At 31.1% G+C, this 17,576-nt stretch overlaps 2 protein-coding genes across 9 annotated transcripts; one reads left to right on the top strand and one right to left on the bottom strand.

The window, feature by feature from the left end:
* Positions 1-999: 999 nt before the first annotated feature.
* On the bottom strand, positions 1,000-11,831 carry Esyt2 (extended synaptotagmin-like protein 2). 4 transcript variants are annotated; one of them, XM_018460464.1, is made up of 17 exons: positions 11,681-11,831; positions 7,847-8,254; positions 7,583-7,723; positions 7,388-7,464; positions 7,251-7,317; positions 7,039-7,184; positions 6,808-6,928; positions 6,558-6,728; positions 5,138-5,235; positions 3,686-3,734; positions 3,115-3,204; positions 2,955-3,041; positions 2,692-2,850; positions 2,455-2,607; positions 2,256-2,379; positions 1,628-1,913; positions 1,000-1,536 (listed from the first exon to the last, which is right to left on the bottom strand). In XM_018460464.1, the coding sequence occupies exons 2-17, from the start codon at positions 8,186-8,188 to the stop codon at positions 1,209-1,211; spliced, it is 2,439 nt and encodes an 812-aa protein (XP_018315966.1). In that variant the 5' UTR covers positions 8,189-8,254; positions 11,681-11,831; the 3' UTR covers positions 1,000-1,208. The 4 variants fall into 4 exon arrangements, with proteins under 4 accessions (XP_018315966.1, XP_018315967.1, XP_018315968.1 ...); XM_018460465.1 differs by lacking the exon at positions 5,138-5,235 and adding an exon at positions 4,450-4,541 and having other exon boundaries at positions 7,847-8,253; XM_018460466.1 differs by lacking the exon at positions 5,138-5,235 and adding an exon at positions 5,895-5,980 and having other exon boundaries at positions 7,847-8,253; positions 11,681-11,830.
* A 116-nt stretch (positions 11,832-11,947) lies between these two features.
* TMS1 (serine incorporator TMS1) lies at positions 11,948-16,869 on the top strand. 5 transcript variants are annotated; one of them, XM_018460468.1, is made up of 11 exons: positions 11,948-12,184; positions 12,758-12,922; positions 13,118-13,305; positions 13,378-13,587; positions 13,671-13,755; positions 13,844-14,027; positions 14,109-14,306; positions 14,646-14,684; positions 15,200-15,362; positions 15,437-15,621; positions 16,515-16,869. In XM_018460468.1, the coding sequence occupies exons 1-10, from the start codon at positions 12,158-12,160 to the stop codon at positions 15,573-15,575; spliced, it is 1,398 nt and encodes a 465-aa protein (XP_018315970.1). In that variant the 5' UTR covers positions 11,948-12,157; the 3' UTR covers positions 15,576-15,621; positions 16,515-16,869. The 5 variants fall into 5 exon arrangements, with proteins under 5 accessions (XP_018315970.1, XP_018315971.1, XP_018315972.1 ...); XM_018460469.1 differs by lacking the exon at positions 16,515-16,869 and adding an exon at positions 15,711-15,772; XM_018460470.1 differs by having other exon boundaries at positions 11,949-12,184; positions 15,212-15,362.
* Positions 16,870-17,576: the final 707 nt, after the last annotated feature.

Genomic DNA, 17,576 nt, shown 5'->3' with positions numbered 1-17,576 from the left:
TTTCTTGGAAAAGGCAGTAATAAAAGTCAAAGGGAAACTAACAAAATTGTTATAAAAATAAATTTTGTTTCTTAATAAAACTGTTTTTGTTAAATATAAAATGTTTATGACAATTTGTGGAGATACTTTATATTTATGGTCATGACTGTATAATGTAGCAAAATCTCCAATACAAATATAAAGCGCGTATATAACAATTTGATTTTCAAGAGTGCCATATTAAAATTATACTGATGTATACCAATGTGTATCTTATAAAATATGAATTATTTAAATATTAGTATAATTATTCATTTAATTGCTAATGCTATTGGTAAATGCATTATTTAATTTTATTAGTAACCAAACAGTACTGGAACATAGTAAAGAAAAAAACATGGAACATAATATCGAAAAACATTAACTTACGTAACTAATTTTCATAAGCATATAAATTAATCACGTGTCATACATATATATATATGTTATATTATTCAGATCATTCAGTAATAATATCTGCACACATAGTTGTGCATTTTGTGCCGCAACTTAATCATCATACAAACATAAAATACAAAATATATTATGTCAGGTGCGGATCAGTATTGGAACGAGAAATTTTCAATTCCTTTACGCGCAATATTTAATTAATAATTGCTTGTTTTCTCGTAAGTTATCTCATTCATTACTGAGATTTACGAATGTAATATGCAATGCATACCAAATGAATTCTTCAATTAAACGGCCAGCGTTTAACTATTTTAGGCACATTTTGAAAAACAAGATAACAATGACACATGAAACCTTTGTTGAAATCTGATCTTTTCGCGCATGTATAAAATATTACGTACGCATATATTAAAATATTTTATAGAATATATATCAGAAATTTGAAATTACTAAATCAGCTACCAAGCTAATCCGCCCCTGCTTTATGGTTGCGGCAAAATTATATATCAGATCATTTTATGCCATTAGGCGTAAGTACGAATCTCTTTAAATAATATCTTTTATCGTTTCTCGCAAGACGTCTTGCATCTCGCATAGCACCACGTATTAACTTACCTTAATAAATTATCAATTTAACAATAATGGTCAACGGAATATAGAGGTAATTATAACATTTGAGACTTTCATCGTTTGTAAAAATTATTAAGTGGAAATTTAAGCGGTTGTTTCGTCAAACAGACGCACAAACGCTCGAATCCCCACTTACTTTTCCTTTTTTTCTAGTCTTTGATTTCCGGTTGTAAGTCGTACCAGCTGGTGACCGTCTTCGAAATGTTGATTTCGCTCAATTTCAAGTGAACCTGTCCCATCACGTTGCTTCCGGTAGAGAGCCAACCCTTTTGTGTGCATACAGACACTTCTAATACGCGTGTGTTTAAGTCTCCCTGCGAGACTACATATTCGAATTGCTCGTCGAACTGGGGATTACAGTTATCCTTGATCACAGCAGTTTTACGCTTCGTTTCCTTATGTTTGTCCGGCAAAAGATATAGTTTTACATACGGATCCGGTATATTGTGCGGATCATTTTGGGGAAGCGGCAGATTACTGCAATATAACATATGTATATAGTAGATGACATCAACATCAAGCCAATTATAATGAATATGAGATGTATGGTTAATTGATATTAACTTACGCAATTTTGTGTACAAAAATACTGAGTTTCTGTCTCTGCGTGCTGTATCGTATAGTCAATTGTATTCTTCCTAATTTCGATTCGCCCGAAGAAGACGTGATACTCGGGTTTCTATGGATAAGCTGAGGGCTTCCGGTAAAAGAGGACGGAGCGCTGGTGCTGAGTATTAATTCTTCTTCCACCGCTGTTGGTTCCTCAGGCAAAAGTGCCGCGGCGGATCCAGTGCTACGAGTTTGACTGTTGACCGATTCTTTCGAAGGCTGTTTTTTAAGAGGGCTCGGTGGTACTATAAGAAAGTAGTATATCTCAATTTTTGTACACGAAAAAAATGATATATTAGCAGCATTAGCCAACAGTAATTTAATTAAAAATACTTAAGCTTATTTATTCAATGACAGTATTAATGAAACAAATATAATTTTATTAAAACAAGAGCATGACATAATTTCATTATTACCGGCATTAAATTAACAAAATTATTTTCAATTAGACTGCTGTCAGTTAATACTGTTAATACAACATCATTTTTTTTCATGTATGATATTCCGTTACCAATCATTTTTGGAAAAGCATTTTTTAAATACTTTGCTCGATTGAAAAACGTGACATTTGACACAATTCCACTTACCACTAGAAGAGAATACATTACTAGTGGTAGATTCCTGACGTTCGATTCGTCTATTCAATTCATTGATGTCATGATCATCTTCGTCTTCCTCGGAAGTAGGTTCAGGCTGCTCATATTTCAAGATCTGTAAAATCAGATTATTTTACCCACTGGCATATCTATTTCTGTTAAATTGTGCGTATATAAAATTTCCTGTTACGTTTAATGTCATTGATAGTACAAGCTTGCTGTCCACTTCGGCTTTTTGCAAATCATACGGCTGTTGCATCACTTTAAGATCACTCTTCTCTAAAAGGAGGGAAAGATTATAGCTCATTTCCCCAACTGTCATGGCAGTTTTCTCGTCTATAATCTAAAAAGAAAACGTGAGATTATTTGTTAAACAACGATAAATCTTATCTCTCATATTATTTGAAAGAGAAAATTTGCAGAAAACCTTTATGTGTAAAATTCCAGTTTCAGGGTTGCTAACTAGAAAAGTGAATCCTCGTTCCCATACAGGATCGCAAGAACGTGGTATAGTGGCTGTTCTTTCTGTTTTTCCACCGACACTTGCTTCTAAGTAAACGTCGGGTTGTTTATTTCCTCGAATACACTACGAGTATAATGTCGTTAGAAATTTTATTAGATACGAGTATAATGTCGTTAGAAATTTTATTAGATAACTCTTTTCTTCATTACGTATCACGATGTACGTACTGGTAAATTTTTAGCAGAATCGATATAAAGTGTGAGAAGGGCTGTACTCATCGATGTGACTCTAAGTTCCTGAGTTTCCACTAAAGCCTGCTCAAAAGTTGTCAATTAAAGATTGTATATTCAAGTGTATGAATACGAACGTTTTTTTTGCTATGCTTACAGCTCTTAAATCGGCAGGGTCTTTTGAAAATTGTAGCCACGTTAATCGCAAATGAACCATGCCGTGCGTGGCTTGCTCCAAAGAGACCCACTACAAAATAGATCAATTAATAGTAATAAGATTTTACAAGATGGGGAGACAAACCTAGTACAACTGGACAGAGGATGATTCCTTGTACAAAAATAAATAAACCGAAAGTGCAGAATAAACTTTTTTGTTTGAGGCTTTGTTTCCGGAAAAATCGAATCACGAAATATGCAAAAAATTAAAAATAACGGAAATATACGTACATTTAATGAAAATACGGTTTGTGGAAAGTCACTGTAAACGTTATCATATTTATATAACATTCACACGATTTCAGAATTTACATCATGAGTGGCAATAAGAAAATGAGACAAATAGTTAAATTTTATTTGATTAAGATAGAAATTGCTCAACAATAAAGCCTTGAACAAAAAAATTTATTCTGCGCTTCCGACTAATTTTTGTGCAAGAAATTTACTTTCCTGTCCGATTGTACCATAGGTTTGTCCCGATTCTTTCTATATAGTATACATTCCATACTCACCGTATCAATCATACCCTTTTTCTTTACTTGATTAACTTCGATAGTGGCTCTGTTGCAATACAAAATAGAAATGGATGTTTTCAAAACTCTTAAATTACACATAACAAATGTTCATTAAATTTTCAAGAATAAATAATTACTTCAGTGAAGTTTAAATGTGTGCTTTTTGGCAATGATGTGATGATAGTAGCATGACTATTAAATTTATAAAAGAAACACCTCCATGATTTGAATGCAAAATCTGTGATACAATTTGCATTTAGGAAGCTTTCATGCAGCATATTATTTCTACTGTACTTATTTTGTCGAATAACGATAAAAAAATATTATTGCATATTATATACGTTTATAAAACTGCATGCAACATTCCATAGCATTATTTTATTGCGTAAATAAAATAGACTTCTCAATATTTGCTTAATACGTAACGAGAGTAATGTGGTGACATGAATTCAGAATTATTTTTAATTCCGAATTGCAATTGGCACGATTATTCTATAATATTTTTCATATACTATATTTTTGTATGCTTTGAGTAAACATGCACATCACAGATATGTGATCAATGCTTACGTTTGAAATACTTTTAAATGCGCCGCAGTGTTTCAGAGGTAACTCATATAATAAGAAAAATGCAGTCTTTCAAGCATAATCTAATAGTCAATGGCAGAGTATTCGCATAATTTACATTCTCTATTACAAATCTCTTAAAATGCATTATTAATCTGGTCTGAGATTGGTGTATTTGCTACATTCAGGAATACCTGCCAAGTGGATCATCTTGACCAGCGTTGTCTTTGTCAAAGAGCTGGGCAACCATCGTGTTGTAAGCTCCCAAGCCCTCTTCCACTATAAACTGTCACCACATAGTCTATTTTAGTTGCCTTTCTTATTAAACAAAAAGTCACCTAATCACTCTGATTAATTATCTAACAAAAAATTATTAACTGTTAATGATATTTCTTGTTACAAAAAAACGTCAAACAATAGCAAATTGTTTCATTTAATTATGATTATTTAACAACAAATGAAATTTACACAGTCTATATATATATATATATATATTAATAGATACACTAAAAAATTTAGGAATATAGAAAAAAATTTTAAAGAAAATTAAAAAGTAATACAGCTCTGAGAAGTTGTAAAAAAATATGTATTTTATTTTAAAAGAATTAAAAAAAAATTAAATATATAAAATAGAAAATTTTCATGCAACGCGCGTTTAACAAGCTATAATATCTGTAGCATTAGTGAAATAAATCTTTTAAAATAGTAATAGATAAAAAAGATTATTTTACTATTTACATAGATGACATATATAATACCACAAAGACAAATATCACGTGGCTGAACGACACATGCTTAAAATATAACATACAAATCTATCTATACATTTTTGTTAATGATGCATACGCAAACATTGCCTCACTCAAGTCATAATAATACTACCTGCCAAGGAAATCATCATATTGTACCCCTGGGACATTAGGATCCCAATCCCAAAGAGATACCACAGCTTCTTGCATATTGCATGAACTGATCATAGCCTGTGTGTCAATATTACATTGTATAACAAACACAAAAGTGACAGGTTTTCTTATGGCAATGTATATCGTTTATTGTATTGTTTATTACTTTTCTTTTTGTGCTTTACATTGCTGTACTATGTGAATACCAAATGTGTGCCAAGTATATGTATTATGAATCTCACAAACATGATATGTACAGAATTTAATCTGAACAATGATTGTGTGCAATATTTATTTCACAACATGGCGATTTTATTTTTTATGATTGTGTCCAATACAGTGTTAGTAAAGAAAATTAATAATATAATGTGAAAAAACCCCTCACATGCACCCATACATCACTCAACAATATTCAGACTAACAACATAAACATTATCACACATCAGCATCATGCGACAAAAGCTTTTTTCCACAGAAGCTTTTCCATAGCAGCTTTTCCCATAGACCAATAAAATAAATCGATGGATTTAATAAATAATTTCGTATAAATTATATATAAATTATAATAAAAATTGTACGATAAACATTGATCAACAAGAGAAATAATTTTGTGATATATATTATAGAATATGTGATATATATTATAGAATTTAATTTTGAATATTCGTCCTTAATGATATGAAATCTGAAATGAATAATGAAATAAGAAAAAATCCATATGTTATATATAACTATACCTTCCAAGACTTTCGTCGCCCTTTGTGTCATCATAGTCCCACAGCAGTACAGTCAACTGTTGCGCAATGGCTGAAGTCACAGCACACTAATCCCATATAATATATTGCACATCACATACAACATACATACCAACTTATGGAATTAAATTATATTAACACAGAAAGATTAAAATGTATTCTAATTGCAGTCCGGAAAAGGCAACATTAACCACTACAAATGATAGGAAATGGGAAATGTAATCGCGGAAAAAAAGTGTTTGCGGTTGATTAGAATTTATATGTATATGTAAATTATATGTGAGAAAGCAGAGAGTTGATTATTTAGAGAACGCTAGATCAGCAATGTATTTAATATTTATAAATATTATATAAAATATATATATATACTTATTCATATTTTTATAAGAAAGTTAAATGCAAGAGAGTGGTATATCTCATTTATATCATTAACTAAATGTAACATGATGAACTATAGACTGTCTGTAGAAAGTTCTTAGAAAAGCTTATTTTGTAAATTGCTAAAATATTTTTCTTACCACATATATGGAAGACCTTGTGTTGTATCATTTAAAAAAAATATATATATATCGATAGATTACAATAAAGCACATGCATTAAACATTGTTAAGAATTTGTTTTGTATTTATGAAATATTGCACGTACCTCACACCAGTAGTCCCATTTTGGATTAAGAGTATTGTCAATTGTTTTCGTTCTGAATTCCTGGGCACCAACATTTATGACAGCGTATGGATCAGACTTGCCCTTACCTAGCATTCCAATATCTTTTTTCATCAGATGCTTTGCTTGTACAACATGAATTCTTAGAACACCCTAAAATAAAAAGAAATTAAAATGTTAATTACAAAAAAGAGTAAGAATACAATATATGAAACATTTCTGCAAAACTTACTTCAGGTTCAGGTATTTTTAGAGACTCCATAGGTATCTCTTCACTTAAGGGTATAATTATTTTATTTGGTAATACAAGTACGGCTGATATTTGTTCAACGATTGTCTTCCTTAAAATTTCACTGAAAAAAACATTATACTTTTGTTTAGTATTTTTATGTTCAATTAATAATATTAATTGCTTGTTATATCAGTTTTAGAGTGAAAGATTTTTATATAAAAAAACTCCTACTTGAATCCAGGTAGATCTAATACATCAGCCACTCCTACTAAATTGAAGTTAATAGTAGGAACATTTAAGTAGAATATCTGTACACCTCCGATTAATGGCATCATGGGCAGCATAGGTTTCATAACAACGCGCACTAAACCATGTATCTGAAATTTTTTATTAAAAATTGCAGAAAATTTCCATAATTGTATATTGGCTTTTAATATACTTACTTGAAAATCTTTAATACCACCTTTGATGTTGCCAACGAAAAAAGAAATATCACAGTCACCAGCATACCTATAAAAAATAATAGTTGAAATGATTTTCAAAGATATTAATATATTTTATAAAAGGTTAGAGTACACACATAATGTCTGCATCTAAGATGATCTCATTTCTTGAGGTATTTTTATCGTATACTTTGATCCCATAAATTTTTGGTGGCTGTAAAAGATTATTTTATAGATTTTAGAAAAAGTATAAAAATTATTATATTAAAATAGAAATATGAAAGAGAGAAATGAGAACTGCATGACTTTAAAAAGAATTGAAATAAACTCACAATGCGACCCAGGACTAGACGGTCAAATTGAAAGCCTTTGATTTTATATTCAGTCAATTTTTCAACAATCGACGGTTCTATACTTTGCTTACACAGTTGACGGACAAACTGATTCATACTTGGCCATACCTTATATAAGATCTGAAAGTATAGGATATAAAATTATGACAATTGAGGTTCTTTTCTCTGAAACCGTTAAGCAGTTTAATATCTATATTTTATTTGAAGATGATTTCTAGGATATAACATGAAAAAGACTCATACTCTGTTTAGCCATTCGGCTCTATCAAAGTCTGGAAAATACACCCATGAAGGTAATTCATTCATTCGACTGACGATCAATTCCTTTTCTTTAGCCAGCACACTAGCTTGTTGTGTAATCGTTCTTAATTCGTTGTCCCTTTTCCGTTCTGCTTTCCATACGGAAAACGCGATTGGCGCGATCAACCAGGCTATACTATAATTGAAGTATCCCCATCCCCAGATGATACCAGCCGCCATCAGTTTAGTCAGAAACGATATACTTAGCGAGCTGACGTTCATGTATGGCCAAGTAATTGGTTTGGAATCTTTATTAGGAGCATTGTTTTCCGATTCTCCTTCCATTGTCTTTAGTTCCTATTTTCTTATTGGATGATAAATCTTATTGGATATTATTAGATCTTGGTTTTTCTGCAAATGATAAATGTGCAAATATTTTTATTATGAAGTAATTTGAGATGTCTTAGTACAAAATTTTATAAGCTATAATTTCGAAAAACTACTCATGCAACACTATAGATAATAATATATTAAATTATAATAATTAAACTACATTTAATTGCTTATTAATAGAACTAATAGCATAACGCGTCAACTATGTGCATTTGTTTGTTCTCATTAATATCCATTAGCATAACTAAAGTAATGAAGTCAAGATCTCATCGGTGCCAAGCTCAAATGGATTTTACTTTGAAATTCTCGACGCTCGACTGCGTAGTCGCTAGAATATCTATGCGCGCATTAGATCATATCAACGTAATTCGCGATGACCTTTAAGCTCAAGAGAGGACATAAAATTTTGTGATGGTTGGACCAACGCAGCAACCTTGATACATCAAACACGATAAATTTATGTATCCCGCAACCAAAATAAGAAACACATCGATAACTTCTACTGTAATACGAAACTAAGAATACTTAAATAAATAAACGAAGCAGGGTAAAAACTTTTCTGCTTTCATTTATATACATGTATTTTTAGCGATAATCGAAAACAAGATTTATGGCAGCATAATTTCAAAATCAAGCTTTTTGAAATCTATTGCATTTTATACATATATATATATATATTATGCATGTTACTTTTAACGAAATATGATCTAAAGAACAGAAATATTTAATAAATTTTAAAGTTGCTGTAGATGATAGTTTTTGTGCAAGTTTTTGAAAAAGTTATTTTAAAGTTATTTTCTGACAATTAATTCTATGTATAACACTTTTTATAAATCTGTACCGAAAAGATTAAAAATACGGCTATAATAAGAACATATTTGTAAAGAAATATTGTAAAGCGAAATTTTTCTTATTATCTCACTTTATGTTTACATTTATAGGAAATATTATTTGTTGTATCTTTTCGAGATTATTAATATCTATTAACTCCTTCATGGATTTTTTATTGTTTTTTTATCGCAAAAAATTAATAAATAAATCCTGACAGTGAAAGAATTCCGAGAGCTTCGTAGATACAATCTTGTACGACGTTGCATAAAATAATTAACCTGACTCTCATTTTCAAAACAATATGACAAGCATAAATAACCGCACTGCGACACGCGTGCGTAAAAATTATTAAAGCTGATAAATGTGAGAAATAGATTCTTTTTTAGTTGCATTTTAATGATACATAAGTCATATCTCGTGTTTTCCATAGCGAAGTGTCGTGGGAAGAATGATTCATAACGATAAGATAACATTTACGAGCTTTTATAATTGTTGACAAAAGTGTAACCCACGCACTTGTGACCATTATGAAAATCAATCATCCATATACGAAGGAGTAGAACTGGCCGCATTCTGCTCTCATTTCTCGTGAAACAGCCGTTTATTCAAAATCTAAACATAGCTCAATCTTGTGCGGCGAAATATGCAGATTACAGTACGGTTCATTTTAGTATGCATATTTAAAAATATTCATAGAAGCTTGTAACCGAGAATTAAAAGGCGATAGAAATTGAATTCTAAAAGGAATGAGAAAAAAAATTTACTTTCGTTTTCAGGCACATTTTAAAAGAAATATAATTTCAAGAACGAAAGAGAGGTGCTTAAGAAAGCGGAGATATTTAATATAATAAATTGTTAGGTTGTTACGGATGATAGACTTTTCTTGCAAAAATTTTTGTAATGGAAAAATTTCATAATACTTCAAAAAAGTTATTTTCTGTCAATTAATTCTATATATAACATTTTCATAAATCTATATACTGATAAAAAAATTGAAATAAAAAATAAGAATGTAAGAACTATATTAAATTGCAATATTAAGTGTTGTTGCAATAAGTCATACATATCAGATACAAATGAAATTGCATGTATGTGCCTTCGCAGTTATTAGATATCATTTACAAAAAAATATAAAGCGCTAACAATTGATTGCAAAATTTTTCTTATAGCGAATTCGATTACGTATGTTAAACTATAATCTATTCTTTATCGACAAATTCTCTGAACTAGTATATATCGGCGTGAAATAAATTGAAGTGAAACAAATTTAGTTTGTTTCACACTTCAATTTATTGTACCATGTGCACCAGTTTAGAAAGTTCTTTAATAAAGAATAGGCCTTATATTAATGCATACTAAAAGCTGCTATACATAATATAATAGGAATAGTAAAGTTAAAAGTAAAACTGTATAAATATTTTAAACAAATACGTAATAATGTTTTTTACGTTATTTGACAGAATATACAGGGTGTTTCCAAATTAAATGGCAAAACTTCGGGAGCGTGTAGAGGAGTAAAAAACTAAGAAAAAAAGTCCTATAGACATATGCTCCTTTTTGCTTTGTTTCGCAGGAAATCACGAAAAAAGAAAAAAATGCGAAACAAAGCAAAAAGGAGCATATGTCTATAGGACTTTTTTTCTTAGTTTTTTACTCCTCTACACGCTCCCGAAGTTTTGCCATTTAATTTGGAAACACCCTGTACATGTATTATTAATTATTTCATTGTCAAAGTTGATTAAATTATGTTATTGCATTTAGATATTTTATATAAAACAGTCTTTAATGTGAATTAATCCAGTGTAGTTTGAGTAACCGAATTTACTATTATAGAAAAAGTTTCTACACGGGAAAAAATGTATTAACAGCATTAGCCGATAACAGTCTAATTGAAAATAATCTTGTTAATTCACTGACAGTATTAACGAAACAAATATGCTATGCTCTTGTTTTAATAAAATATTTTTTCTTTTATTAATTCTATTATCGAATAAATTGTTTTCAATTACACTATTATTGGCTAATGCTACTAATACATCCTTTTTTTTCTTTTTTTTTTTTTAGAAATTGTCAGACAAAAATGTGTTTAGAAACTTTCGTCAGAAAAAAATGAGATTATAAGGAAAGGCTGTGTAGATATGAGGTCATTAAATTTCTAAAATAATTGAAATAATATCGGTAAATGCAATGTAGAATTTACATCCGCATTCATGACCAAAGTTAGAAACATGATACGTAACGTTGTGTATTGTATTAAAAACACAAATCAATGCAAATAAATGCGAATATACCTCCTCATTAAATCGAGTATATGAGACAGAATTAAAACCATTGCGTCTGCATAAATTTTATTAATATTATCATAACAGAGATTCTCACTCGCGTCTGAGGTCAAGCTTTATTGTTAGCTCTTCGGCTCTCACAGGCCTTTGAGTGGCCGACACCCCGGTATCGAGTACACGTCAATAGCTATGTCTTGCATGCTGTAAAGCTTTGTTTCAGGAAAATTCAATCGCTATTAAGATTAATGCGTTTAGGCATTGTGCGACAATCAGACAACGAACGTGCAGTGTCAGCTTCGTTTGCAGTAATTCTAGGTAATAAGTCGCTTACACTTGCAACATCGGTGTGTGCGTATTCCGTCCAGTTCTGTGTTCTCTCCTTGTTTTTTTTTAGCGGTGATGACAACGCGCGAACACACGCACGATTACGGGACACCGTGACCGAATGCCGAACTGTGCTGCCAGCAGCTGCCAGCACTAGTAGTATTGTTGACTGACGAGTCGCCGACTCGCCGCCGCCACCGTGCGTTCGACCAATCAATTGACGTCGGGCCGCGCGAAGTGCGCCGCGAGGCGGCGAGTTGTGACGTTCTGACTGGTTCTGACGTCGCGGTCAGCTGATCGCGTGAAGTTGCCTGCAAGCAGCAGTGTCAGTTCGTCTATTGTTGTTGCGCCTCTCCGTGGCGTTTCTTGTTTTCCGCGACCCGTTCTATTCAGTCTATTTCGGTCGCCTCCAGTTTCCGAATCTCTTCCAGTCTCGTCTCTCGAGACGTTTTGCCCCGTCCTTGATAGCCCGGAGAAAATCGCCATGGGTCTCGTGTGCTCAACGGCCCAGGTATGGCTCGGAGATAACTATCGCATATCTGACTCATCCTTTTCAGTAACGTAGATCTTTTTCCTTTCCGCTTTCCTCTTCGCTCACCGAAACTGGCAATGTGCTTTGAAATTACTCGTAGCAGTGTTTTATTATGATTATGCCGCGATTACAGTTGTATTCCATTGTTGATCTCTGGGATTGTCACCAGTCATGTTTGTTTTATTGTCTCTGTGGACAAAGTCATCTTACACTTAATTCTTTCTTTTAACGCAATTGAACCAATTTTAATTTAATGTTTTTCGATGTGTAAAAAATCTTGCAGAGGCATGAGTGAGTCATTGAATACCTATTTACATCATCATATTTGTTATTTGATTATACATGTCTATTATTGATTTTGATATACATATATATTAAGAAAACATAGTATGCCAGCGCTATTTTTAAAGATCTCCTTATGGCATGATAGAAATATTTTAACATTGTCGAAATATAAGATTGGATTATATGTGAAATATTTATTACTGTATATTTTTGTTTTATTGATTTACGAATTATTTGGGCTCTATATTACTCTCTTTTATCACATAGCTTGCGTGCTTGTGCGGAAGCACAGCTTGCAGCTTCTGCTGCTCTCAATGTCCCTCGTGCAGGAACAGCACAAGCACTCGCATCATGTATGCGCTGCTCTTGTTGCTGGGAACTATCGCAGCCTGTATCACTCTGGCTCCTGGTCTCCAAAACGCTCTTAAAAAGGTAACGTCGGAAACAATGGCCACATTCAGCAGAATGTTTATTTTCCAACTGTTGGAAATTTTCTTTACCGGGATAAGACTGTTCCTCTAAATCTAAAAGTATAATCCAATAAGCACTCCCAAAATAAATATTCTGCTGAACGCGGTCAATCTGAAATAAAGAAGAAACCCGTTAATACTGCGATTTTTCAAACAGGTCCCGTTCTGTGCAAACAGCTCCTCTGGTTATGTTCCATCGAAGGCCACTTTCGACTGTGACTTTGCAGTCGGTTATTTAGCCGTCTATAGAATATGCTTCATTCTTTCCTTGTACTTTTTCTTAATGTCTGTAATAATGATCAGGGTAAAAAGTTCACGCGATCCACGGGCACCTTTACAAAATGGGTAAATTATATTGACACATATTACAGTGTGGCGTTTTAAAACTGACTAGTGATGTTTATGTGAAATTCTCAGATTCTGGGCAATCAAGTATCTTATGATAATTGGTGGAATCATTGGCGCTTTCTTCATCCCGGAAACATCATTCGGCTCTACTTGGATGTATTTTGGGATGTTGGGAGGTTTCCTCTTTATAATTATTCAGCTGATTCTAATTGTTGATTTTGCCCATTCTTGGGCTGATGCTTGGGTAGGAAATTATGAGGAAACCGAATCAAAAGGATGGTAAAGATCATTTTTGTGGAAACATAAATGTGTAATTGTGTAACGCAGGTGTTTTTATTATCAAATATATGAAATGCTTTTAGGTACGCTGCACTGTTAGGTGCATCTGTCTTCAATTATGCTGTCTCTATTACTGGAGTGGCGCTACTTTATGTATATTATACGCATGTAAGATTAAAACTGTTTCTTTATCTAGCTTTAAGACAAATATCTGCTTCAAGACACAAGATTACTCGCTTGTTTTGTGTATTTACAGCAAAGTGAGTGTTCCCTAAATAAGTTTTTCATTTCATTTAATTTGATTTTGTGCGTCATTACCAGTATTGTATCAATTTTACCGACCGTGCAAGAACATCAACCACGATCTGGACTACTTCAGTCCTCCGTGGTAACATTATACGTGGTATACTTAACATGGAGCGGTATGTCAAACAGCCCAGGTAGATGTCAATGATTTACTGAGCTAAAAGCTCTTAGCAATCCATATTTTATTCTCGATTTGTTATTATTTGAATTTACAGATCTCGCGTGTAATCCTGGTTTTATCCCTGGTTTTGCCTCGGGTCATGATGTCAATGCACATGTTACATTTGATAAGGAAAGCATTATTGGACTAATAATATGGTTTAGCTGCGTTTTATACAGTTCCTTACGTACAGCGTCCAAATCATCAAAGATTACAATGTCTGAAAATGTATTAGTTCAGGATAACGGAGCTGGTAAATATTAGTTGGATGTTTTTTTGTTGTATGTATGTATTTTAGTAACTTTACATTTGTGAAAGTATGCTGTTCTGCCTGTATCAAACTAAAGATTAAGATTGAGATGGATTGAAATTTGACCAATCAAAGCAAAGTTTATTAAATATTGGTTTTCTTTCTTCTGATTTTCTTTTTTTTTTTTATCAAAATTGAATCCAATTGCAATCTTAATCGCTAGTCTAATAATTGGTTTTCTTCCTTTTAGAAATTTTAACTGTTCATGAAAGGTTCTTTTTGAATTCACTTACAGTAGTATCTGTTACTTTTTTGTATTAAACAATATCAATCTTTCTATAGTTAGGAATGCGGGAGAGCAGTCTCTTATCGGCAATGAAGGTAGGCGCACACTATTTTACAAGTAGAATTTATTGTCTAGTTATGAACCTTGTTATTTGCATTTCTATCTTTAAAATAATATATTCATATATTTGAATATTTGCACAAATTAAGTTATTGACTAATTTATATACAGATAATTGAAAATATATTTTCTATATTTATAACTATGTAGTATGAAATAACTAGATTTTTTGCTTAGTAGTTAGTGTGTGTTTACCTTTTTTGTTACCATCACAAACATTACAGTATAATTTTTATAATGTTAAAATTAAGTATTAGATGCTGCAAATTAATTTCTAATTTTTTCTTTAATTTTAATACATATATAATGTGCGTGCGTGCGTGCGTGCGTGCGTGCGTGCGTGCGTGCGTGTGTAGGAACGTCTATATACATGCATCTTACAGCATGCTGTCAAAATCGTTTATGAAAGCCAGTGCTTATTCAGTATTTTTATTTGCAGCTTAGTAGCTTTTTCTTTTATGTTATTTCTCGTTTTCCTAAATGTAACCAGATTATACTGCAGTAGAAGGACGCAATCCCGATGCAGAAGGTGGAAACGAAGCTAAGGTTTGGGACAATGAAGAAGAAAAAGTAGCATATAACTGGAGTTTCTTCCATCTTATGTTTGCTCTTGCTACTTTGTATGTTATGATGACACTCACTAACTGGTATAAGTGCGTATCTATAATGTTATAACGTTAAGCTATATTTGTTTTAATATCCATCACTATATTGATATCTTTAATAGACCAAACTCCACTTTGGATACATTAAATGCAAACAATGCTTCAATGTGGGTGAAAATTATTTCTTCATGGATGTGTTTGGGTCTTTATGTATGGTCATTGGTAGCCCCTGTTATTTTCCCGAATAGAGATTTCGCTTAAAAACTTCTGGATTTATTGTAAGCCAAAATCCAAGAGTTTACAACAGGTATTTATGACTCGATATTGTAATGTAGTATTATAAGAAGTGATAACCAAGTATCTGTTTTAATATAATTTAAAAATCTTATGTTACAGACATTTCTCTGCTTATGATCTAACATTGAAATGCTAATGATTACATTTAAGCCAAATATCGCAATATGAAATATTGCGTATTAAAATATATATTGATATATTTCTAAGAAGTAGATATTCTATATAAAAATTTACTTTGTCAGTAATTATGTATTTAACATAGATATGTGCAGAATAAACTGCATGTAATTTTAATTACTAAACTTCTATTAATTAATTCTTAGATTATATGCAATTTAACTATCAATTTAACGATGTGCTTTATTCTGAGAGACTAACAGTTATATTGTTATATGCTGATGCTTTATATGTTATAAAAATCAGTTCTATTAATGCCATACATATAATTAGATGTGTAAAATTATGGTATATAAAGATATGATAGGCAAATTATATTTTTATTTATGTTTCTAATTTATGAAATTTATGATTATTTGAAAAATTATTTCAGCATCTATTCGATTTTTGTACTATGCAATAAGTTGCATGTACTCAAATAATATTGCTGTACCACTGATGCATTTATAACTAGTTTATAATTGATAATTAACGCATACATATGCGTTATTGCAATATATATTAATTGCATATATACATATTCTTATCAAACATGTGACTCTATTCATATAAAATAACATAATTAAATACATTAGATGGTGCTGCTAATTAAAAGTTGTAGTATTTAGAAATTACTTTATTCAGTGGGGATGATTACAAGAACTATATTTTATTTATTAATATATTTATTTCATTCTCTTTCAATTATCGTTTCTTTCAATTATTATTTTATGCTTTTATTTTCAGCTAAAACAGCCTCAGTTTAGAGCTTTCTTGTAATATCATCCGTCTTTTGCAAAACGTACGTAGCTGCAACTGTAAAAGAAGTTAATGAGAACTGATCTTACGAATGAATACTATTAAGGGTGTAGGATTAGATGATTGTCATATGTGATAATTTTTTGCAATTCTATGGGTGCGGTCAATGTCTCACTACAAATGCTTTGAAGCATTTGATTGACCAATTAAAAGAAAGAATTTTACGAATTGACCAATCAAAGAATGCTTAAAGCATTTTTAACGTTACGTTGACCCTACATTATGGTACATAAAAAATTAATCTTTAAAATAATTTTTCTATGAAGTGTTTACGTAACTATAAGTCTACTGGAAAATTATTTTTTTATTAACATTTAAATAATACATTATTTTACTCGCTCACTTATATTCACAGTTTTTCTTTATTCTTATCTAAATCAATAAACTAAATATATATAAGCAATGCTCTACTTTTAGACTATAGCTATGTAAATACAATTAAATTATCATAGTTATTATATGAAATACTATAAAGCAGCTTTGTGTCATTTATTTTAATCTTATAATTGCATTTGGTATGAGAAAAAATATTATAATGATTATATGTATATGATTATATGACGAGCATTATGTATATAAGATTAAAACCAGCAAAATTAAAACTTTTTTTTTCAGTTATATTTGGAAAGAACAATAGATTTTAAGTTTTAGATTTTTTCTGTATCTGTGTGTATATTATTGTGATAAATTAATCTAAACTTGTCCTATTCATTATGCTATATTCTGCGTGATATAACTGAGAATTATATTCAAGAGAAATTATATATGTAAGCTGTATTCCTTGAATGATGTATGTAATATGTAAAAGTAAAGGACAAAAAAGATAAGAAAATTATATGAAATGCGTATTTAATACTATTAACAATAATTACATTTTATTATCCAAGATTTCCTGAATGATTTTAAATTCCTAGTCAGAAAATATTTGTACATGAAATTATTTTACGTCATGTCTTCTCTCATTGATACATACTAAAATAAATTATACCG

Source organism: Mycetomoellerius zeteki, unplaced genomic scaffold, assembly GCF_001594055.1.
Source record: "Mycetomoellerius zeteki isolate Tzet28-1 unplaced genomic scaffold, Tzet1.0 scaffold94, whole genome shotgun sequence".
Classification (NCBI taxonomy): domain Eukaryota; kingdom Metazoa; phylum Arthropoda; class Insecta; order Hymenoptera; family Formicidae; genus Mycetomoellerius; species Mycetomoellerius zeteki.
This window is presented reverse-complemented; position numbering and strand designations above follow the sequence as displayed.